Source organism: Tamandua tetradactyla, chromosome 17 (genome assembly GCF_023851605.1).
Source record: "Tamandua tetradactyla isolate mTamTet1 chromosome 17, mTamTet1.pri, whole genome shotgun sequence".
NCBI lineage: Eukaryota > Metazoa > Chordata > Mammalia > Pilosa > Myrmecophagidae > Tamandua > Tamandua tetradactyla.
Genome location: NC_135343.1, coordinates 27,788,044 through 27,813,559, shown reverse-complemented (window position 1 = coordinate 27,813,559; position 25,516 = coordinate 27,788,044). Strand labels below are relative to the sequence as shown.

At 33.4% G+C, this 25,516-nt stretch overlaps 1 protein-coding gene across 9 annotated transcripts in view; it reads left to right on the top strand.

Moving 5' to 3' along the window:
* The window catches only part of CCDC88A (coiled-coil and HOOK domain protein 88A), a 189,428-nt gene that overhangs the window by 113,809 nt on the left and 50,103 nt on the right, over window positions 1–25,516 (top strand). For all 9 annotated transcript variants that reach the window (XM_077134249.1, XM_077134245.1, XM_077134247.1 and 6 more), the window contains 5 exons: window positions 4,300–4,438; window positions 10,132–10,296; window positions 13,509–13,670; window positions 14,676–14,953; window positions 15,176–15,319. In XM_077134249.1, the coding sequence (XP_076990364.1) occupies window positions 4,300–4,438; window positions 10,132–10,296; window positions 13,509–13,670; window positions 14,676–14,953; window positions 15,176–15,319 (888 nt within the window). The remainder of the gene's footprint in view (window positions 1–4,299; window positions 4,439–10,131; window positions 10,297–13,508; window positions 13,671–14,675; window positions 14,954–15,175; window positions 15,320–25,516) is intronic.

Sequence of the window (25,516 nt, the reverse complement as noted above, 5' to 3'; positions counted from 1 at the left end):
GGACTATATTTAACAGTAATATCTAACTAGTGCCACAATGTACTAGGGATAAATAACGGCGGGATAAGAGATGAGGAGAGTCTTGGGTTTTCTCTCTCATGCGGATGTATCTATTATTTTTTGTCTTTGGAGCAATGAAATTTATCTAAATTTGAGAGTGATAATCGTACAACTAAGTGAGGATACTGTGAGACATTGTTTATACTGAATAGATTACATGATATGTGACTATGTCAACAAATCTCCATATGCTAAATAAATAAATAAATAAAGATTCAAATGCTAGAGAAAATGTGTGGAGAGAGGTATACTTATTCAGTGTTGGTAGGGAAGAAGAATGGTCAGCCCTGCCAGAGAATAATGTAGCAAATCCACAGGAGACTAGTTACAGGGTCACCATATGATCAGGCAGTCCCATTACTATGAATATACTTGGAAGAACAGAAAACGGGTACTCAAATAGATATTTGCATACTGATGTTTATGGAGGTATTATTCACAATAGCCACAAGATGAAGGTGACCGATGCGTACATTAACTGAGGAGTAGAAGGGCTTTCTGTGGGGTATACATGCAATTCAGTGTTGTGTGGCTACAGAAAGGGAGTTATGAGGCATGCAATGAGGTGCATGAACCTGATACATTATGTTGAGCAAAATGAGCCAGAAACAAAAGGACAAATGCTGTAAGGTCTCATTTAGGAAATACTTGTAAGAGTATTAGGGCCTAGACTGTAAGCTCTTACAGCAGTCACATTTATTCCTGAGTTTTCAGTGTTATGTCTAAATTCTGAGATGCTGTTCTAAATGTGTATAACCTGGTATCTCTCTGGAACTTTGGGTACCTGTGTAGCAACTAATATTCAGAGAATTTTGCAGCTCTAAAAGTCAGCAGTACAATATAAGGGCAGCAGTTAAACAAGCCATAAGAGAGAGCTGACTTCAATTAGAGGTACAATCAAAGCTGATCTGGTTGGGAGTAATATAGCACACAATGTGATTTTACCTGTCTGGTGGTTTATTGTAACAGCCTAAGTACATGGAGCCTAGAATGTGGAATGAGATCTTCTAGTTCTGTATAGTTTAATGTAATGCTCTGAAACACTCCATAGTATTTTGGGCAGATAATGAAAAAGTATTTGCAGAGTGTCTTGAAGGACTGGAGTAAAATATGAAATTATTAAACTTCCATACCCAGGACATTTGTAATACTCTCTCAAGCATTAGGGACTCTCAAGTTAATAGGCCAAGCCCTCAATCTTGAGGTTTGCTCTCATGAAACTTGTTTCTGTAATGGGGAAGTTAAGCCTACGTATAATTATGCCTAAGTGTCACTTCCAGAAAACCTCTTTTGTTGCTCGGATGTGGCCTCTCTCTCTCTAAGCCCAACTCTGCAACTCCATGCATTACCCTCTCTCACTATATGGGACATGACTTCCAGGAGTGTAAGTCTCTCTGGCAATGTGGAACATGATGATTCTGGCCCTGGCATCGTGGGATGGACAATGCCATCTTGATCAAAAGGGGGGAAGAAGTTAAACAAAATAAGGTTTTGGTGGGTAAGAGGTTTCAAATAAGAGTCAAGAGGCTGTTCTGGGAATTACTATTATGCAAACGTTAGCAGGTATTTCACATTGCCGCAGTTTGCCACAATGTGCCTACCCCGAACCAGCAGTAAAACCCTAAAGAATACCCAGGTCTCCAGCTGATACTCTTAATAGTTTCATTCAGTTTATTTTTCAGAAACTTAGAACCTCCAGATTGTTCCTATGCCATGTACATGTCAGGTAAGCCCTGAAACCCAGAGGCATCAGTCTTTTCGAAGAACATCAACCAGTTGCATCTCCCTGGCCTATAATGTCAGCACACCTTCTAAACATGAAGAAGATAGAGTGGTCATTGCCCAAATATCCCTAAAGTTTGGAGAAGAATCAAATGAGAGGCAGGAGTTGTAACAGAGAAGATAGGATTTAACAAATGAGTATGACTACTGAATTTTTAATAATCATCTTTCTTTTCAGTCTCCAGTATAATAGAGCAGTTAGAAGGAAATACTTCGAATTGTGGAACTGTAACTCATTCCATACCTTCAAGTTTGTTCTATAACTACTTGTTAAAATGTATTTTGAGATCTCATTTTTCTGCACATATGTTATATTTCACAATAAAAAATGTTTTAAAAAGTGAATAGATAATGCTTTTAAAGATTGAATCTATAATTACAAGGAGAAGTAATTTGAGTTAAGACCACAAAAATTGAATTACAGAGATAATTCATGAGGAAATATCTTCTGAGATAAAACAGATAAAGTACTCATTTAGTTGATTTTCATTTAGTATATACTAAATATGTATGACTTTTTTATTTAAACACATTTATTAACTTATGTTTAAAACCCTATACTATTTGTTCTTGGGAAAAACAGCAAAATCCATTGAACATGCAAACAAAATGGTAAATTAAACCATGTAGCTGCCCTAATTGACCCTGCTATGAATTTATGAGTCCAGCTCCTTTTGGGCCGTAATACTGTTTGGCACCTCTTCCCAAACCTCATTTCATGCAGTTAGCCATTAATTGAGCTTTTATTATCTATTGATCATCATGCATCATAGAAGTAATAATGTTTCAGTTGAAACTTGAACAACTACCAAAATTTACTAGGTGGAAATAGAGGGAAAGAGTATTCCGCGTAAACAGAAACACTCATATAAAAGTATACAGAAGTGTTTGAAGAATTCTTAGAGTGATGTGAAAGATGAACTTTGAAAGTGGTGAATTTTGAGGCACAGAGACCAGTTAGAAAGCTGGAGTAATAATCTAGGCAAGATGTGATTTATTCATTTATTCTACAAATAATTGTTTATGTAATAAATGTATTAGATATGGATAAGGGTATATATTGAACTATAACTTTCATGAAATAGGATTGAGAGAAGTTGATTACTATGATTAAATGTGGAGATGCAGGAAAAGGAATGAATGGGCTTAAACCACTAAACCATCTTTTTTCTCAGCCAGGAAGTTAGCCTTTATGTCACAAAGAAAATGAAAGCTTTTAAGCATAAATTCCTTTAATGTCACATCCTCTCCATCTTGGAACTTAGTTTCTCTTTGTCTGTCTTTACTTCCGATCTGAGATGATGATGTTATTTTATTCGTTTAAACTTTGATCTTTCCAACTGATAACATTCCCTGACCTCCTTTGAAGATGTAACAATTATTAAGATTGTATTCTTGCTATCAAGGAATAATTCATCTAATTTTTAATTTAATTGTAAATTGATAAATTAAAATGCAACAAAGAAAATTAAGTGGTGAAATTGTCAACAAAGTTCTATGTGATTTGCTCTTTTCTTTCCCTTTTCACAGTTCTTTTTCCTTTGTTTTCTCTTTCATATATAGTTGTTCCTAGGGTTATGTCCTGAGCCTTCTTAATCACTCATTCTATATGTTGAGTGTTTCCATTCATCTTCTTCCCCTGAGATCCCATATTGTTTCTCCACTTACTGGAGAGTCCAGAAGCAACTCAGGCAGCAGAAATTCAACATATGCAAAATCTGAGTCAGTAAATGCTTTAAAAATGTTTGTTAACTTGAACTTGAAAAATATTATTTGAGCAAGACTTGTTTTCTGTTCTCAATAAATGTAAACTATGGTTGAGCAGAAAATATATACATATAAATTGATTACAGTAGAAGGCAGAATTTGGTAAAATTTCTCGTGTGTATGCTTAGGCTTTTATTTGATTTTGTCTTTGGGATCCTCAGGTGTAAGGCTTGCATTAGTTGTAATCCCTGGTTATGATATACTCTGAAACTATATCCAGGCACTGTGTTTTTTTGCAAAAAAATAAAAAAACTTAATGAACAATATTTTAGTTATTCATGAACTCTATCACTCAAAAAGATAACTAGCATATCGATAGTCACATATCATAGGCAAATGCATGATGATGTATTGAATGCATCCATTTCCTATTCTGTAGATTCTGTTCTTATAAAACTGAAAGGAACAGTTTGGGACATAGATCTTCCAAATATCTTTTTATTGAGCCTTAATCGTTGTTTCTGTAGCCTGGAGCTATTATTTATTTAATGATTTTTGATGCTTTATAATCAGGAGTGGTTTTAAAAGGGGAGTAGGAAAAATAGGATCATTTACTTTGCCTATTAAATAAAAAAGACTTTTTTTCTAAGACCTTTTTATAGCATCAGTATCTTTAGTAATAAATTAACCTTAAAAGTAGTTTTCTAATCTCCATTGATGAACTATATTATTTTTATGCTTGGAAAATAGGTACAAACTTTTGGAATCAAAATTAGAATCCACTCTAAAGAAGTCCCTTGAAATAAAAGAGGAAAAAATTGCTGCTTTAGAAGCTCGATTAGAGGAATCCACAAATTATAACCAGCAATTGCGGCAAGAACTTAAAACAGTAAGTCATTTTCTTCGAAAGAATTTCATTTATCTATTTAGTTTGCAGATATTTGGACAGAACAGTGTTACATAAAGAATAGAAATGCAAATATTTTTTATTAATATTTAATGTACTTCTCCTTTATAAAATTGAGAGTATTAAACATTATCTTTGTCATGGGGATATACTATAACTTATTCAGTCCTATTTTATATATCTATTTGTGGGTATGGTGTAGGGACAATTCAGGTGTATTTCGTTGGGAAAAGGTCTCAGTGTGATACTGATACTTCATTCTGGCACCTTTTTCCAATTCAGAACCCATGCAGAATTTTGATAGCAAAGATATGGATGTGAGGGTAACGAAACAGAGGAAAGTCCACAGTCATGTGTGGTATATGAAAGTATATATTTTTGTAAAAGGTATTTAAGAACTTTGCTTAGTTAACACAAGGAAAAGGATTATCCAGAATCCAAAATGGATAGTAAATATATCCAAAAAAGTTTTACTTGGTGCCAGAGTTTAAAATATTTTATGTACTTTCAGGTCTGTTTTATTTATCTAAGTTTTTTTCCCCTCTAAATAGTATCAGTGGGTTGAAAATAGAAACAACTTTATGAAGCTACTCAGCAAAAAAATATGGGGGTTTGGGTGTGGGTTGGTATATCTGTGTTTCAGGTTTGAATGATAAAGAATTAAAATTACATTATTTTCTACTTTCAGCCATCCAACTGTTACTGGACTAGGCTCTTGCCATAAATATCTATTAAACTGGAATTTGTCATGAAAGTTAAATATGTATAGTATAAGGCCTAGAGTAACCACTAAAATAGTACAACATAGCAGTGTAGTTAATACGCCAACAAAGGAGATAAAATGGAATCATAAACAATAAATCCAAAAATAGGTAGTAAAAGAAGAAACTGGGTTTCCAACCCCAACTGAAACCATTCCTGCCAACCCTAAAGAACACCTAGGGCTTCATCAGACATTCTATAAAGGTTCTATACACTATGATTACTTTCCAGAAACCACCAAATAGGTTCCTAGGCCAGAGAAGTCCTGAAATGCAGAGGGGCCAGCCTCTTCAGAGCATCAACTAGTTCCATCCCACATCCCATATTATTGATAGCCCTTTCCAATGTGAAAAAGTTTGAATGGGCATTGCTCAGATAACCTTAAAGAATGAGAGAAACATCAAAGGAGAAGGTGGGGTTATAGTAAAGAAGATAGAATTTAACAAATGAGTATGATTGCTGCATCATTATATTGATACTTCTTTTAGTCTCCAGTGTCTTGGAGCACCTCTAAGTAAAAACCTAAAATTGTGCAATTGTAACCCATAACAAACTCTGAAATCTGTTCTACAACTAATTTTTATGGTATGCTTTGAAATATATTGTATGCATATATATATATATATATACACAGACACACACACAAATTATATTCATAAAGGTTATTTTTCACAATAAAAATTAATTAAAGAAAAGAAACTGGGAACAAAGTGCAAACTGGACAAATGGAAAACAAATAAGATGGCAGTTTTAAACTAAAGAATATCAGTCTTTACATTAAGTGTAAAAGATCTAAACACCCCAGTTAAAAGGTAGAGAGTAATAAATTAGACTAAAAGTAAGACCCATCTGTATGCTCCCTAAAAGAAACCTTGATGAAAAATGACATGTCATGCTAACACTAATCAAAAGAAAGCTACAGAGGTTATATTAATATTAGACAAAGTAGATTTCAGAGCAGTGAATATCATTAGGGCTGAGAGGTTCATTTCACAATTATAAGGGATCCAGTAACAGATTATAATAATGTTAAATGTTTGTACACCAAGTAACAGAGCTTCAAAATATATGGAGGGAAATGGATAGAACCATATGGAGAATTAGACGAATCAACAATTATAGTTGGAGAATTATATCCTAGTCTTAACAATTGGTAGAACAAGTAGAAAGAAAATAAGTAAGGGTATAGATGATTCTGATAGCACCATTAACCAGTGGAGTTACCTGACATTTACTGAACACTCTACCCATTGATCAGAATATATACTCATATGCACATAGAACTTTTACCAAAATAAACCATATTCTGGGCCATTGAACAAGTGTCAATAAATGAAAAAAATTTAAGTCCTGTAGTAAGGAGAAAAAAGGAAATAATGAAGGGCAAGATCTCAATTAAGTAGATAACAATAAAGACAATAGTTGAAATGCTAAGTTGCTTCTTTGAGAAATTAATTAAAAAAAATTCATAAGCCCCTAGCCACCTAGTATACAGAAAAAAAAATAAAACTCCAATCACTAATACCAGAATGAATGGTAGACATTAAATAGAATAATTAGAAAATCATTTTTAAAAATTTGTCTAAATTAAACAATTTAGATGAAATGGATAAGTTCTGTTAACAGAAACAAATTAATAAAACAGATGCAGAAATAAAAATCTGAATAGCTAGAGGGTGCACGGGTGTTTCAGTGGTAGAATGCTCGCCTTCCATGGACATCCAGGTTTGATTCCTGGACCATACACCCCTTCCAAAAAAAAAAGCAAATGAAAAATCTGAATAACTTTACCTTTCAAAGAAATTCAATAGTAATTTAGAACCTTCTTTCAAAGAAAACTCAGATGATTTTACTGGTGAATTGTCATGTTTAAGAAAGAAATAATACCTACCAATCTAACAAAAATTATTTTAGAAAACAGAAAAGCAAGTTACAGTTCCCAAATTCATTTTATGGGACAAGCATACCAAAACCAAACAATGACATTACAAGAAAAGAAAACAACCAATATTCCAATAAACATGGCTTAAAAATAATTTAAAACAGCAAATTAAATCCAGGAATATATAAAAGGGGTCATATTTCAGTGCCGTGTGGAATTTTTTCCAGGAATGCAATGTGGGTTTAAAATTTAAGAATTAATCATAGGAATTAAACATATTAAGAGAATAAAACAAAACAAATAGTTGACAAAATTCAAGATAAAATTTAGTGAACTAAGTATGTTAAGGAACTTCATCAACCAAATAAAGGGCTTCTTTGAACAACTTATAGCAAACATTACCCCAACAATGAAAGACTACAGTACACTTTCCTCCTTTGAATGGAACAAAATAGAGATGTTGCTCATACAATTTCCATTAAATATAGTACTAGTTGTCCAAACCAGTACAGTAAGACAAGAAAAAGAAATAGAAAGGCATACAGATTTGAAAGCAACATAAAAATGTCTTTATTCACATCTAATATTATATGCATAGAAAATCCTCAGGAAAAGGCAATGTATAAAAGTCTATATGTACATACTAGTCTATATTACAATGTTAGACAGTTGGAAAATGAAATTTAAAAGAAAAAATACTATTTACAGTAGCCATAAATAACATGAAATGCTTAGGAATGCATCTAAGGAAATACTCTGTACTGGAAATAACGAAAGAATACTCAGTAAATGGAAAGAGATACCATTTTATGAATTGGAAAACTCATTGTTAAGGTGATAGTACTGGGTGGCCACGGTGGCTCAGCAGGCAGACTTCTCACCTGCCATACCTGAGACCCAGTTTTGATTCCTGGTGCCTGCCCATGCAAAAAAAAAAGATAACAGTACTCCTCAGGTTGACCTGTTGATTCAGCATAATACCAATTTATATCCAACAGTGTTTATATATATATATATATATATATATAATAAATTGATGAAATGACTGTAGATTTTGTATGAAAATATTGTCTGGAAGATAGTGTTGAAAATTTGGAGCAACTGGTGGGGGTATACTCTGCTGGTGGGAGTATAAGATGTTATAACTAATTTAGAAAGCAATGTGGCAGTTTCTTATAAAGTTAAGACATATACCTACCTCATGACCTGACAATTGTACTTCTATATATTTACCCAAGGGAAATGAAAACAAAAGTATATGTATTTTTGTAACAGCTTTATTTATAATAATGAAAAACTGGAAAAACACAGTGTCCATCAACTGCTAATTGGATAAACAAATGTTGGTATATGCATATAGTGGAATGCTACTAAGCAATAGAAAAAATCACATTAATGATGCATTCAACAACATGAATAAAGATTAGAAATGGGTGCAGGAAAAAACATATAACAAATTATGTACTGTGTGATTTTATTTCTATACAATTTTAGAAGCGGCAAAACTAATTTTTGGTGAAAGAAATAAAAACAATGGTTGCCTTGTGAGCCAGGTTTCTCTCTAGAGTAATGGAACTGTTCAGTCACTTTGATACATGGGTTAAATGGGTGTGTTTAGTTTTCAAAAATCAAACTCCACTTAAAATCTGTGCATTTAATTCTATGTAAATTATACCTCAAGTTTTAAAGATTACATTATCTTTGGGAACCACTGAAGATTTGAATTCAGAATAACATAATTATAACAGTACTTTTAAGGATATAGTTAAATATCATTTTATCTAAACTCTGTTTTCTGTGTGAACATGAAAGTTTTGATTAGTGATACCTAAGGAAAAGGATCTATTTTGAACTTAAATTTGAAAGAACATTGGATTAAGAATGAAAAGGCTTGAGTTTTATTCTCTGCTTACCTTGTTAATAATACATATGTCTATCACCATTCTGAGCCTACAAAAAAGGTTTTGGGGAAAACTAATATAAAATAGAAGAAAGGAAATGATGTCACTCATCTATTGTCATTAGGGTATTAAATGTGAAAACACCTGGAATATTAGAATGCCAAAACACCTGTTAGATTGCTTGACAAACTTTAAATGTTAAATTCCATTCTATCTTGGCAATTTTTTTCTTTAGTCTCACTTCATTACTTTTTAACTCAGTTGTAGCAAAAGCTTATTGTTGAGTCGTAAGCTTTCTTAAAATTTGCATTTGAAATTGAACTATTTTAAATGTTTTTATCTTTACCTTAATACAAAGTTTAGTCCTAATTTAGAAACCTATAGTAGACATTTAGTAGGACAAACTGGTGAAACTGGCTAAGTGGAATGCTAATAAATTTAAATTGAATAGAGTTATTAAGTTAACTCTGGTAGTTTTGATAATGTAAGATGAGCAGGTTGTTAGTTTTGAGTTGGCTTTCTTAGAGTAGTATTTGTAATCATACCAGAAAACCCAGGATAAAAATATATCCTTGGATTAGTCACCCTGTAAGATATGTGACTTACATGTGATTTAAGATCTGAGTAAAGAGGTCAGTAATTCATTAACACAGCTCATCCTAGGCCATCTTACTACAAGTATAGAAACTTTCTCAACATTAGTTTAAGTATATAAAAGGAATTACTGCCTGTGTCAAATCTTTGTCTTCACATGGCAATTTCTGTGAAATTCCTAAATGCAATGTCGATTGGTCTAGAAGGAATTGCTAGATTTTAGCAACTTATCTATGTCCCTTTCATCTTTTTTTGGAGGCTACTTTCATTACAAACAGTAAGATCTGAGTTTATGAAATGTATTGTAAGACGATAGCACATGAGCAGGGTATATTTAATAGTGCTAAGAGGAAAGGATGTGTATTAAGAAATAAATTGTGGTCATAATAATAATGATAATCATCATGTTATTTGTCACATTTTTAAGTGAAGTTTCTCTCATATTCACCAGACCAGTACAGCAGTAAATTGCTTGTGGGAAATAAAACTTTATTAATTTTTTACTCCCCATTAAAATATTTAAAATCATATTTTAGGTGAAAAAAAATTATGAAGCTCTCAAACAGAGACAAGATGAAGAAAGGATGGCACAGAGCTCTCCTCCAGTATCTGGTGATAATAACAAATGGGAGAGGGAAAGTCAAGAAACAACTAGAGAACTTTTAAAAGTTAAAGACAGATTAATTGAAGTAGAGAGGAATGTAAGTATTTGTTTTTTAATTTTTGTAGGAAGAAGGTCTTTCAGCTGATTTATTTTGTGATATAAATGAATAATTATTTAATATACTTTTCTCAATCACCTGTATATAAGTCCATCAGTGAGCCCTCTCAACTCTGCCTTGAAAATATAACCCACACCTGTCTGCCTCTCTCCATCTCTACTGATAACCACTCTTCTGTAATGTACCATCATCTCTCATCTGGATTATTAGAATATCCCCCACCTGGCTTCCCTCCTTTCACTCGTGGACCACTCTAAATATGACCGCTTTTCCTCAGTAAAGTTAGCTATATGGTTTACTGAAAAAAAAAACCTCCTGGAACCAGAAAGCTTGTCTTCCTTTTTCTTCACTGTGCCTCTAATATCTAGAATAGTCCCTGTAACATAGTAGGCTCTTAATAAATATTCACTTGAATGAGTTCTCTGAACATTTTTCCATAAACAAAAAGCAAATAATTTCAACAAACATTATCCTTCAAAGACGAATGAGCTTCAGGAATTTACATGCCATCAAGTAAAATAGTTGAGTGTTTATTGATTTTTAATTTAACATAAAAGTAATGCAGGGGGTGGGCCATGGTGGCTCAGTGGCAGCATTCTCGCCTGCCATGCCCAAGCCTGGATTGATTCCCGGTGCCTGCCCATGCAAAAAAAAAAAAAAAAGAGGAATGCGGACACTTGATTAAAGTCTTTAAGCTGTAAGAGCAAAAGTGATTCTCTCATACCACTGATTCCCTTTTCATCACCTGAAAATAATAGCTGTCAACAGTTTCTTGTATATATTCCCAGAAAAAAATTTTGTTGCTTATCTGTATGTGGAAGAATATTTTGTTTTCATATTTATGCCTTTGGGATCATACCGTAATATAATTATTTGCATTTTTCAATTACATTATCCTGAATAGCTCTCCGTTTTTGCAGCTGCAGATCTATCTTATTTTGTGCAATAACTGCATATTTTTCCATAGTGTACATGTTACCATAATTTACTAAGTAAATCCCACATTGTTGAACAGTTAACTTGATTTCAGGTTTTACTGCAATTAAAATCCACATATAAACATGTTCATGGAGTGGTTACTTCCTGACAGTACATTTCAGTGTATATGTGTGTAAATGTGTGTAATTTTAATTGATGTTATTGTATTAACTTTTACAAAATCATGACTGTTTTCAGTCCTGCTAATAGAATACCTATTTTTCTGATTTAACATTGGGTATTACCAGCCTTTTAATTTTTTAAGTGATAGGAGAAAATATTTTAATTTGCTTTTTAAAAATTATAAGTGAAGTATTGCTCATCTTTTCATAGGTTTATTGATTATTTATAAATGCCTATTTTTAATTATTGATATGTGTATATATACAAACATCTGTCACTCGAATTAATAACTGCATTTTAGAAAATGTGTTTGGCATAAAATGTTCTGTTAGGTGAATCTATTTTTGCATTGACGTCCATTGTAAATTCCATTATAAATTTACTTGGTTTGTCATATTTAAGCCAATTATAGAAAATGGGGTTATGAAGATTCTTGCTCTGTTGTAGACTGGTAATTTTGGGGCATATGGCAATGTTAAATTTGCTAACCTCTTTTCTATTGTAAATTCTTTCCTACTCTGAAAAGTCCTTTCTATTCTCAGCTATCATTTCTCTTCTCATAGGCTATAGGAATTTTTCTCATTCCTAGAGATACCCAAACTCATCTTTATACAGTTTGGTTTCTAACAAGCTGAGCTACAGTAGTATTTAACATATATAAATTCCAATGTATTTCAACAAAAAGTCCTTCATATATAAGACTTCTAGTGTCATAGAAGTTATTTCTGTGTTACCATTATTCAACATTTGAAATTCCATGTATTAAGATCCTTTATGTATCACTATGTGATGAAGAATATATAGATATAATACAGAATCTCAATGACAAGTAGTAAAAATAAAAATATAGCTATTACAATAAAACCAAATATGCAATAGTTGTTGTTAAAGTAAAACTCATGGTTTCCTTTTCCAGGAGTAATAAACCCAATCCACAATGCTGTGACTTTTTAAAGTTTTGTTATAACTTTAATATTTAAGCTAAACCCAAATATTTACTACAGAAATATGCTTTAACATCTTTACTCTTTCTCCTTAAAACACCTTGCTTCCTCAGGTTTGATTTTGTGGTATAATAAGTGGATCAAATCTTGCCTTACCTTTTTACACAGTGATATTTAATGTATATAATGTGAAGGCCTAAAAAATGAGTGTTGTCTTTATCCTCTAATATAGATAGGACAGAAATGATCTGTTATGATTCATTTGTAACTTTTAGTGCATGTTACAGTTATAGACCATTTCTGGTCTCCTTGTATATTAAAATTCTGGTATCCTTGTACATGTAAATGAGTGGTGGGTGGCCTTAGGGGTAAGCAAAACTAAAAATTTTACTACACAAATATTCAGAAGAGAAGTACGTTTACTGGAATACTCAGAACCATCTGTTAAAGAAGTTCAGTCCATAATAGAACTCACAGACATTACATATTTTCTTTGGCTATTTTTTCAAGATATAAAACACCCACTAAAATTCTATTTCATGTATAAGACTTTGGAACAAATCCACCCAAAAATAGTATTTTCAATTTTTCCAGTCTAAATTATGTGTTTTAACGATATAGTTAATGAGGTAAATGAGTATAAAATCATAGATTATTATATTTAATAGGCCTTAAAATGTCATGACTATTATAATTTTCACTATTACTTCTAAATAACATTTCATAAAAAATAAATTAGCATAAAAAATTTACAAAAGAACCCTCCCAACACCCCCCACTCCTGGCTGGACACAGCCCACGCTCATTCAGGGCACTTTAGTTGAAAATAAAAACTGTACAGCTGATTAACCCATTCTAGTTCTCAGGTTCATAAGTATCTCTCGAATGAAATATTTTTAAGACATTTTAAATCAGGCAGGAGATAGGCACACTAGGATATTAATATTTCAGTATTATTGCTTTCTTTCATTTAGATTAAATATTTATTTATAATTTGCAATTGTGGAGAATTTTTTTTTTTTTAAGATTTTGGGGTTTTTTTGTTTCTTAATGGTAAAATGGTATTGACATAAATAGAATCCTGTTATCTGTTATAGAAATATTTGCTGTTGCTTTTAGTTTTAATATATGTATTTCCTTATTAAGAATGCTACACTGCAAGCAGAGAAGCAAGCACTGAAAACTCAACTAAAGCAACTTGAGACACAGAACAATAATTTGCAGGCGCAGATCCTTGCACTTCAGAGGCAGACAGTGTCATTACAGGAGCAGAATACCACTCTCCAGACACAGAATGCAAAGCTACAGGTTGTATTGTAATATTTTGGAGATATGCAGAAACTCTTGAATTATGCTGTTAAAATAGGGAAGCTAGCAATGGAAATATTGTTTCTTAGTGAATTTAACAAATAATTTAAAATTATATTAAAATATTTTTATTTAGTACCTTGCCAGACTTTCAAATGTCAGCATTTTGTAAATGTCAGAACCTGTAATATGTATTAATAAATTCATTCAGCAAGTAGAAATAAAATAAAGGTAATTTGTGATCTTTCCCTTACTTCAGCAAGTTTATTATAATTAATCAGATAAAATCTCTCACTTTAGAGTATGGTTGTAGAATATCACCCCTTATTTGATTTTTACAGCTTAATCACATTAGTTCTTGGAAAATAGCATGAGGATTTTGTCTTTAGACTTTTCCTTAGTTAATAGGATCCAACTTTAATACTGCCAGTGTCTTTTCAAACAGAGCAGCCAGGTGGGGTAAAGTACAACCCTCTTTAATCTGTCAAACAGCAGAAGAAAAAAGTTCCCTTTCTGAATCTAAAAGTTCTTTCTTTAATGCTTTTCTATTCAGTAAAGCAAATATAAATTTAATTTAGACTCTTGAGAAATTTCCAGTTGAATTTTCACAGGTCATTTTTCAGTTCTGTTAACTCCTAAATTCTAGCTAAATGATATACTAGCATTTCATATTCTGTGCTTGTTCGTAAATAGAATGCAAATTGTTGCTATTCCCCTTCATTTAAAATAAATTTAAACTCAAAAATATAAAACACATATATGTATATATGCAGGCCTATAAGTATGTATGTTTTATTTCAAAGCCCCTACCAAAAAATAAAAAATTGAATGATAACATTATTCTTTAGAAGCAAAGATCCAAGTTTTCTCAGTACACTATGAATATATCTGCTATGATTTATTTAGAGCTTCCTAAAGTTAACATTGTATTCTTTTATTTTTTTAAAAAATAGATCAGCCATGAGCTATTTTTCTTGTGTCTGATCGCAATATGCATTCTTATAGGTTGAAAATTCCACCCTTAATTCCCAAAGTACCTCACTTATGAACCAGAACGCGCAGCTCTTAATCCAGCAGTCTTCATTAGAAAATGAAAATGAATCTGTAATCAAAGAGCGAGAAGACCTGAAATCCCTCTATGATTCTCTAGTCAAAGATCATGAAAAGCTGGAACTTCTTCATGAACGGCAGGCTTCAGAGTATGAATCTCTCATTGCTAAACACGGAACTCTAAAGTCTGCCCACAAAAATCTTGAGGTGGAACATAAGGACCTTGAAGATCGGTAATTTATCATATTTTCTTGTGTTCTGAATTTAAAACCGATTTTCTTCAGGTAGTGTAATTTTATATTTTGTGAAGATCTAAGAAATAGTTTATGTAGGAAGTTATATAAGTTTATATGTGTTCTATGTGATACTTATATTACTCTTGTTTCCTTCACTTCTAAAATACTTTCTTTTTTCCTAAAGAAATAGAAATCTAATACCTAACTTTTTTTTTCCAGCTACAATCAGTTATTAAAACAGAAAGGACAATTGGAAGATTTAGAAAAAACAATCAAAGTAGAACAAGAAAAAATGCTGCTTGAAAACAAAAACCATGAGACTGTAGCTGCAGAATATAAGAAACTTTGTGGTGAAAATGATAGGTAACAAATACTAATTATATTTATATATTTATTAGGTCTTTTCCTTTATATTCCAAAGTATATACTGCCCTTTTGCAGTACCAGACATAATTTAAACTTAGAATTTTTAAAAACTGGAATAGAGGACTTGGTATCGTCCCTTTTACAATTAAAAAGCAAAAACAAGACACAGAGTGAAAAATAAAATGCCCCTCAATAATCCTACTGCTTGTTTTCAGTTGGCTCAGATGTGAACCTAGATCTTCTGTTTTGTTCTCTTTGTTTTGTTCAACTAATTTTTTTAAATTGTGGTAACAATATAGTAAAAATCTGCCATTTTAAGTGTACATTTCATTGGCATTAATTACCATTACAATGGTCAAGTAAAGTTTTAAGCCATAGTCTATAGAAAATTTCTTTACCTTGCTAGCACTAATCTACTTAACTGAGACAGAATGTAATGAAGCTTGATTTTTTTGTCTTTCTCTATTTTCACTATTTACATTTACATCATCACTATTTACATCACCACTTTTCTTAATTTAATACAATCCATTTTTAGAAATCAAGTTGTTTTTTTCATTAAAAAAATAATCCCTTAGCTTTTAGAGCCATTTCATTTTTTTAACTTTTTTTCATATATTAATATATTTTTCTTATTATAAACATTGTTTATAGTAAGAAAAATATATATTCTTACTATATATAGTAAAAAATATATACACCAGAATTCACTGGTGTTAATTACATTCACAGTGTTGTGATGTAACATGCAACAACCATTACCAAAACTTTTTCATCACCTGAAGTATTGCTTTATATTATCATTAACTTCCCATTCCCCATTCCCTTTTGCCCTTGGTAACATATGAACTGCTTTCTGTCTCTGAGAATATCCTTGTTCCGGATATTTCATATAATTTGAATCATAGACTGTTTTTCCTTTTGTGTATATGCCTTACTTCATTCAGCATAATATCTTCAAGGTTCATCCAGGTTCTAACCTGTATCAGATCGTCATTAAAAAAAATTTTTTTTTATATTAGAGAAGCTGTGGGTTTACAGAGCAATCATAATAAAATATAGGATTTCGGGCGGGCCACAGTAGCCCAGCAGTCACAGTTCTCGCCTGCCATGCTGGAGACATGGGTTCGATTCCTAGTGCCTACCCATGCTAAAAATATATATATATATATATATATATATATGATTTTCAAAAACAGTAGCACCCTAATATTAATACTTTGCATTGGTATGGAACATTTGTTACAATTAATAATAGCACATTTTTATAATTATGCTATTAACATACCTCATAGGTCTATGGATTTTTTTTTTGTATGCTATGTGGCGGGGTCATATTTCATTCTTTTTCCATGTGAGTAGTCCTTTATTGCAGCACCGTTTGCTCAATTTTTGTTTGTTTGGGAAGTGCATGGGCTGGAAATTGAACCCAGTTCTCCCACATGGCAGGCAAGAAGTCTACCACTGAACTACCCTTACACCCCAGTTCTATGGATTTTTAAAAAATAAATTTTTTTTGTTACTGTATATACACTTAAAAAAAAATTATTTATTAATTAAAAAATAAGAAACAAAATAAAACATACATAATCAGTAATTCACAATATCATCACCTAGTTGCATATTCATCATTTCTTAGAACATTTGCATTAATTCAGAAAAAGAAACAAAAAGACAATAGAAAAAGAAATGAAATGAACACAGGAAAGAAAAAAAAAAGATTATACCTATCATACCCCTTACCCCTTGCCTTCATTGATCACTAGCATTTCAAACTACATTTATTTTAACATTTCTTCCCCCTATTATTTATTTTTATTCCATATGTCCTACTCGTCTGTTGACAAGGTAGATAAAAGGAGCATCAGACACAAGGTTTTCACAATCACACAGTCACATTGTGACAGCTGTATCATTCATTATTCAATCATCCTCAAGAAACCTGGCTACTGGAACACAGCTCTACATTTTCAGGCAGTTCCCTCCTGCCTCTCCATTACATCTTGATGATATCTACTTGATGCATAAGAATAACCTCCAGGATAACCTCTTGACTCTGTTTGGAATCTCTCAGCCATTGACAGTTTGTCTCATTTCCCTCTTCCCTCTTTTGGTCAAGAAGGTTTTCTCAATCCCTTGATGCAAAGTCTCAGCTCATTCTAGGGTTTGTCTCAATCCCTTGATACTGAGTCTCCGCTCATTCCAAGATCTCTGTCCCACGTTGCCAGGAAGGTCCACACCCCTGGGAGTCATGTCCCACATAGAGAGGGGTAGGGTGGTGAGACTGCTCGTTGTGTTGTCTGGAGAGAGGGGCCACATCTGAGCAACAAAAGAGGCTCTTTTGGGGGGTGACTCTTAGGCCTAATTTTAAGTAGGCTTGACCTATCCTTTGCGGGTTAAGTTTCATATGAACAAACCCCAAGACTGGGGGCTCAGCCTATAGCTTTGGTTGTCCACACTGTTTTTGAGAATATTGAGAATTCAACTTGGGGAAGTTGATGTCCAGGGCATCACTCTGGACAAACCAACAAAATCTCATGTTCTACATGAGATTCCAAGTACTTATGGCGTTCAGTAAAACTATCTACATAAGTTATATTAGGAATTGCACTAGTCAAAATATTAATTTTCTACCAAATAAACATTTTTTTGCTTTAGTCTCACACATAAGGTGACATTTTAAAATATTAGTTACCATCTATTTTCAGTACCCTGCAATTATGACATTCCTTTGTTCTTCCTCATGCAAGAACATTTTGTAAATTGTACCTTGTACATTTCACTATTATTATACACTCTAGGCATTCCTAGATTATACCATCTCAATCTTTAACATCTATCTTTCTTTCTGATTTCAATGTCCCCAGCCCTCCTCCCTCTATCATTCTCACATGCAGCTTCATTCAGTGTTTTTACATAAATATATTACAGTTAGGTAGTATTGTGCTGTCCATTTCTGAGTTTTTGTATCCAGTCCTGTTGCACAGTCTGTATCCCTTCAACTGCAATTACCCTATATCTTACCCTATTTCTATCTCCTGATGGTCTCTGTTATGAACAAAATATTCCAAGTTTATTCACTAATGTCAGTTCATATCAATGAGACCATACAGTATTTGTCCTTTAGTTTTTGGCTAGTCTCACTCAGCATAATGTTCTCAAGGGCCATCCATGTTGTTACATACTTCAAAGTTTATTCTTTCTTAAAGCTGCATAATATTCCATCGTATGTATATACCATAGTTTGTTTAGCCACTCATCTGTTGATGGACATTTTGGCTGTTTCCATCTCCTTGCAATTGTAAATAATGCTGCTATAAACATTGGTGTGCAAATGTCCATTTGTGTCTTTGCCCTTATGTCCTCTGAGTAGATACCTAGCAATGGTATTGCTGGGTCATATGGCAATTCTATATTCAGCTTTTTGAGGAACCGCCAAACTGCCTTCCACAGTGGTTGCACCATTTGACACTCCCACCAACAGTGAATAAGTGTGCCTCTTTCTACACATCCTCTCCAGCACTTGTCATTTTCTGTTTTGTTGATAATGGCCATTCTTACTGTGTATACACTTTAATATTTCCCTTTTTAATCATATTCAGATAATATTACATTGCTGTTAATTGTATTCACAAGTTGTCTTACTATCACCACCATCCCTTAACAAAACGCTTCCATCATTTCAGATAGGAACCTTGTATATTTTATGTCTTAACTTTCCATTCCCTATCCTCACCCTGTCCCCTGGTAACTAAATTCTAGATTCTGACTTTATGACTTTGCTTATTTTAATTGTTTCAGATCAGTGTGATGATTCAGTGTGGTTCCTTCTGTGTCTGGCTTATTTCATTCAACATGATGTCTTCAGTGTTCATCCATGATATCTCATGTATCAAGACTTCATTCCTTTTTACTCCTGAATAATGTTCCATTATATGTGTATACCAGATTTTATTTATCCATTCATTTGTTGATGGGCACTTGGGTTGTTTCCATCTTTTGCCAGTTGTTAATGATGCCGAAAGAACATTGGTGTGCAAATATCTGTTTGAGTCCCTGCTTTCAATTCTTTTGGTTATATACCTAGTGGAGTTACCAGTCATATGACAGTTCTATTCTTGGCTTTTTCTTTTTTAATTAATTAATTTATTTATTTATTAAACCTAACAACAGACAGGCACAAACATTCTTACCATATGATCATTCCATACTTGATATATAATCAGTAACTCACAATATCACCACATAGTTGTATATTCATCATGATTGTTTCTTAGAACATTTGCATCAATTCAGAAAAAGAAATAAAAAGAAAACAGAAAAAAGTTCATACATACCATACCCCTTACCCCTCCCTTTCATTGATCACTAGCATTTCAATCTACTAAATTTATTTTAACATTGTTCTCCCTATTATTTATATATTTTTAATCCGTATGTTTTACTTGTCTGCTGATAAGGTAAGTAAAAGGAACATCAGACATGAAGTTTTCACAATCATACGCTCCCATTGCGAAAGCTTTCTCTTTATACAATCATCTTCAAGAAACATGGCTACTGGAACACAGCTCTACATTTACAGGCAGTTCCCTCCAGCCTCTCCATTACACCTTAATTCAAAAGGTGATATCTATTTAACTTGTAAGAATAACCTCCAGGATAACCTCCCTACTCTGTTTGGAATCTCTCAGTCATTGACACTTTATTTTGTCTCATTTTGCTCTTCCTCCTTTTGGTGGAGAAGTTTTTCTCAATCCCTTGATGCTGAGTCCCAGCTCATTCTAGGATTTCTGTTCCATGTCGCCAGAAGGGTTACACCCCTGGGAGTCATGTCCCATGTAGAGAGGGGGAGGACAGTAAGTTTGCTTGTCATGTTGGCTGAGAGAGAAAGGCCACATCTGAGCAACAAAAGAGGTTCTCTTGTGGGTGACACTTGGGCCTAATTTTAAGTAGGCTTAGCCTGTCCTTTGCAGGGTGAAATTTCATAGAACAAACCCCGGGATTGGGGGTTCAGCCTATTGCTTTGGTTGTCCCCACTGCTTGTGAGAATGTCAAGAATTCTCCACTTGGGGAAGTTGAATTTTCCCCCTTTCTCACCATTCCCCCAATGGGACTTTGCAAATACTTTTTTATTTGCTGTTCAAATCACTCTGGAATTTATTGGGGCATCACTCTGGACAAACTACAAAATCTCATGCTTTTACTCGTTACCATGTACTGTGGTGTTCAATTAAGCTGTCCACATAAAGTACATTATGAAATGCACTAGTCAAAATATTAGTTTTTAGAAAATATTAGAAAAAAATAAACATTTTTTTCTTTAGTCTCACACATAAGTTAAAGTTTTAAAATTTAATTACCATCTATTTTCAGCACCCTGCAATATTGACATTCCTTTGTTCTTCCTCATGCAAAAAAATTTTTAATTTTGTACATTTAGTCACTATCATTATACACTCGAGGCATTCCTAGATTATATCATCTCAGTCTTTATCATCTATCTTTTCTTCTGATTTCATTTGTGTCCCCAGGCCTCCTCGCTCTATCATTCTCAGGTTTAGCTTCATTCAGTATTCTAACATTATTGTATTACGAAGTTAGGTAGTATTACAAAGTTAGATAGTATTGTGCTACCCATTTCTGAACTTTTACAGTCAGTTCTGTTGCACTGTATCTCTTCAGCTCTAGTTACCCAAAATCTACCCTATTTCTATCTCTTGATGTTCTCTGTTACCAACTGAAATTCTCCAAGTTCATTCACTAATGTCAGTTCATATCAGCAAGAACATACAGTGCTTGTCCTTTTATTTCTGGCTAACCTCACTCAGCATAATGTCAATAAGGTCCAACCATGTTGTTACAAACTTCATGTCTCACAGTTGTGTAAATTGCATTGTATGTATATACCACAGCTTGATTAGCCACTCATCTGTTGATGGACATTTTGGCTGTTACTATCTCTTGGGAATTGTAAATAATGCTGCTATAAACACTGGTGTGCAAATGTCCATTTGTGTCCTTGCCTTCATGTCCTCTGAGTAGATACATAGCAATGGTATTGCCGGATCATATGGCAATTCTATACTTAGCTTCCTGAGGAACCCCCAAACTGCCTTCCACAGCAGTTGTACCATTTCACATTCCCACCAACAGTGGATAAGTGTGCCTCTTTCTCCACATCCTCTCCAGCACTTGTAATTTTCTGTTTTATTGATAATGGCTATTCTGGTGTGTGTGAGGTGATATCTCATTGTGGCATTGATTTGCGTTTCCCTAATGCAACCTTTCCCTCAGCCAGGGAAGTTGAGCATCTTTTCATGTGTCTTTTGGCCATTTGTATTTCCTCTTCTGAGAAGTGTCTGTTCAAGTCTTCTGCTCATTTTGTAATTGGGTTGTCTGTCTTTTTGTTCTTGAGTTGAACAATCTCTTTATATATTCTCCATACTAGACCTCTATCTGATATATCATTTCCAAATATTGTCTCCCATTTTGTGTAGGCTGTCTTTTTACTTTCTTGACAAAGTTCTTTGATGAGCAAAAGTATTTAATTTTGAGCAGTTCCTATTTATTTATTTCAATATGTGCTTTGGGTGTAAGGTCTAGGAAACTGCCTCTATTCCAAACTTTATGAAATGCTTCCTGCATTTTTCTTCTGAAAGTTTTATGTTCTTGGATCTAATGTTTAGGTCTTTGATCCATTTTGAGTTAATTTTTGTATAGGGTGTGAGTTATGGATCCTGTTGCATTCTTTGCATGTGGATATCCAGTTCTCTAGGCACCATTTATTGAAGATACCGTTCTGTCCCAGGTGAGTTGGCTTGACTGCCTTATGAAAGATCAATTGTCCATAAACGAGAGGGTCTATATCCAAACACTCTATTCAATTCCATTGGTCGGTATATCTATCTTTTTGCCAGTACGATCCTGTTTTGACCACTATAGCTTCGTAATGCACCTTAAAGTCAGGGAGCGTGAGACTTCCAACTTCATTTTTCTTCCTCAGGATATTTTTTGCTATTTGGGGCACCCTGCCCTTCCAGATAAATTTGGGTTTTTTTTTGTTTGTTTGTTTTCCAGATAAATTTGGTCATTGGTTTTTCTATTTCTGAAAAGTAAGTTTTTGGGATTTTAATTGGCATTGCATTGAACCTAGGTAGAATTGACATCTTAACTATATTTAGTCTTCGAATCCATGAACATGGTATGCCCTTCCATTTATTTAGGTCTTCTGTGATTTCTTTTAGAAATTACTTGTAGTTTTCTTTGTACAGGTCTTTTTTTTTATTATTAATTAAAAAAAATTAACAAAACATTTAGAAATCATTCCATTCTACATGTACAATCAGTAATTCTTAATATCATCACATAGTTGCATATTCATCATTTCTTAGTACATTTGCATCGATTTAGAAGAAGAAATAAAAAGACAACAGAATAAGAATTAAAACGATAATAGAGAGGAAAAAAAACCTATACCTCACATGCAGCTTCATTCAATGTTTTAACATAATTGCATTACAATTAGGTAGTATTGTGCTGTCCATTTCTGAGTTTTTATATCCAGTCCTGTTGCACAGTCTGTATCCCTTCGGCACCAATTACCCCTTCTCTTTTTTTTGTTTTTTTTTTTTTAATTAACAGAAAAAAAGAAATTAACCCAACATTTAGAAATCATACCATTCTACATATGCAATCAGTAATTCTTAACATCATCACATAGATGCATGATCATCGTTTCTTAGTACGTTTGCATCGGTTTACAAGAACTAGCAACACAACCGAAAAAGATATAGAATGTTAATATAGAGAAAAAAATAAAAGTAATAGTAAAAACAAAACAAAACAAAACAAAACAAAAACCTATAGCTCAGATGCAGCTTCATTCATTGTTTTAACATGATTACTTTACAATTAGGTATTATTGTGCTGTCCATTTTTGAGTTTTTGTATCTAGTCCTGTTGCACAGTCTGTATCCTTTCAGCTCCAATTGCCCATTATCTTACCCTGTTTCTAACTCCTGCTGGACTCTATTACCAATGACATATTCCAAATTTATTCTCGAATGTCTGTTCACATCAGTGGGACCATACAGTATTTGTCCTTTAGTTTTTGGCTAGACTCACTCAGCATAATGTTCTCTAGGTCCATCCATGTTATTACATGGTTCATAAGTTTATCTTGTCTTAAAGCTGCATAATATTCCATCGTATGTATATACCACAGTTTGTTTAGCCACTCTTCTGTTGATGGAGATTTTGGCTGTTTCCATCTCTTTGCAATTGTAAATAACGCTGCTATAAACATTGGTGTGCAAATGTCTGTTTGTGTCTTTGCCCTTAAGTCCTTTGAGTAGATTCCCAGCAATAGTATTGCTGGGTCGTATGGCAATTCTATATTCAGTTTTTTGAGGAACCGCCAAACTGCCTTCCACAGTGGTTGCACCATTTGACATTCCCACCAACAGTGGATAAGTGTGCCTCTTTCTCCGCATCCTCTCCAGCACTTGTCATTTTCTGTTTTGTTGATAATGGCCATTCTGGTGGGTGTGAGATGATATCTCATTGTGGTTTTGATTTGCATTTCTCTAATGGCCAGGGACATTGAGCATCTCTTCATGTGCCTTTTGGCCATTTGTATTTCCTCTTCTGAGAGGTGTCTGTTCAAGTCTTTTTCCCATTTTGTAATTGGGTTGGCTGTCTTTTTGTTGTTGAGTTGAACAATCTCTTTATAAATTCTGGATACTAGACCTTTATCTGATATGTCATTTCCAAATATTGTCCCCCATTGTGTAGGCTGTCTTTCTACTTTCTTGATGAAGTTCTTTGATGCACAAAAGTGTTTAATTTTGAGGAGTTCCCATATTTATTTCCTTCTTCAGTGTTCTTGCTTTAGGTTTAAGGTACATAAAACCGCCTCCAGTTGTAAGATTCATAAGATATCTCCCAACATTTTCCTCTAACTGTTTTATGGTCTTAGACCTAATGTTTAGATCTTTGATCCATTTTGAGTTAACTTTTGTATAGGGTGTGAGACATGGGTCTTCTTTCATTCTTTTGCATATGGATATCCAGTTCTCTAGGCACCATTTATTGAAGAGACTGTTCTGTCCCAGGTGAGTTGGCTTGACTGCCTTATCAAAGATCAAATGTCCATAGATGGGAGGGTCTATATCTGAGCACTTCATTCGATTCCATTGGTTGATATATCTATCTTTATGCCAATACCATGCTGTTTTGACCACTGTGGCTTCATAATATGCCTTAAAGTCAGGCAGCGCGAGACCTCCAGCTTCGTTTTTTTTCCTCAAGATGTTTTTAGCAATTCGGGGCACCCTGCCCTTCCAGATAAATTTGCTTATTGGTTTTTCTATTTCTGAAAAATAAGTTGTTGGGATTTTGATTGGTATTGCATTGAATCTGTAAATCAATTTAGGTAGGATTGACATCTTAACTATATTTAGTCTTCCAATCCATGAACACGGTATGCCCTTCCATCTATTTAGGTCTTCTGTGATTTCTTTTAACAGTTTTTTGTAGTTTTCTTTATATAGGTTTTTTGTCTCTTTAGTTAAATTTATGTATAGGTCTTTTGAATCCTTCGTTAAATTTATTCCTAAATATTTTATTCTTTTGGTGGCAATTGTAAATGGAATTTTTTCTTGATTTCCCCCTCAGATAGTTCATAACTAGTGCATAGAAACACTGCAGATTTTTGAGTGTGGATCTTATAACCTGCCACTTTGCTGTACTCATTTATTAACTCTATTAGTTTTGCTGTGAATTTTTCAGGGTTTTGACATACAGTATCATATTGTCTGCAAACAGAGTTTTAGTTCTTTCTTTTCAATTTTGATGCCTTGTATTTCTTTTTCTTGTGTAATTGCTCTGGCTAGAACTTCCAACACAATGATGAATAACAGTGGTGATAGTGGACATCCTTGTCTTTTTCCTGATCTTAGGGGGAAACTTTTCAGTTTTTCCCCATTGAGGATGATGTTAGCTATGGGTTTTTCATATCTTCCCTTTATCATGTTGAGGAAGTTCCCTTCTATTCCTATGCTTTGAAGTGTTTTCAACAAGAAAGGATGTTGAATTTTATCAAATGCCTTCTCTGCATCAATTGAGATGATCAGGTGGTTTTTCTACTTTGATTTGTTGATGTGGTGTATTACATTAATTGATTTTCTCATGTTG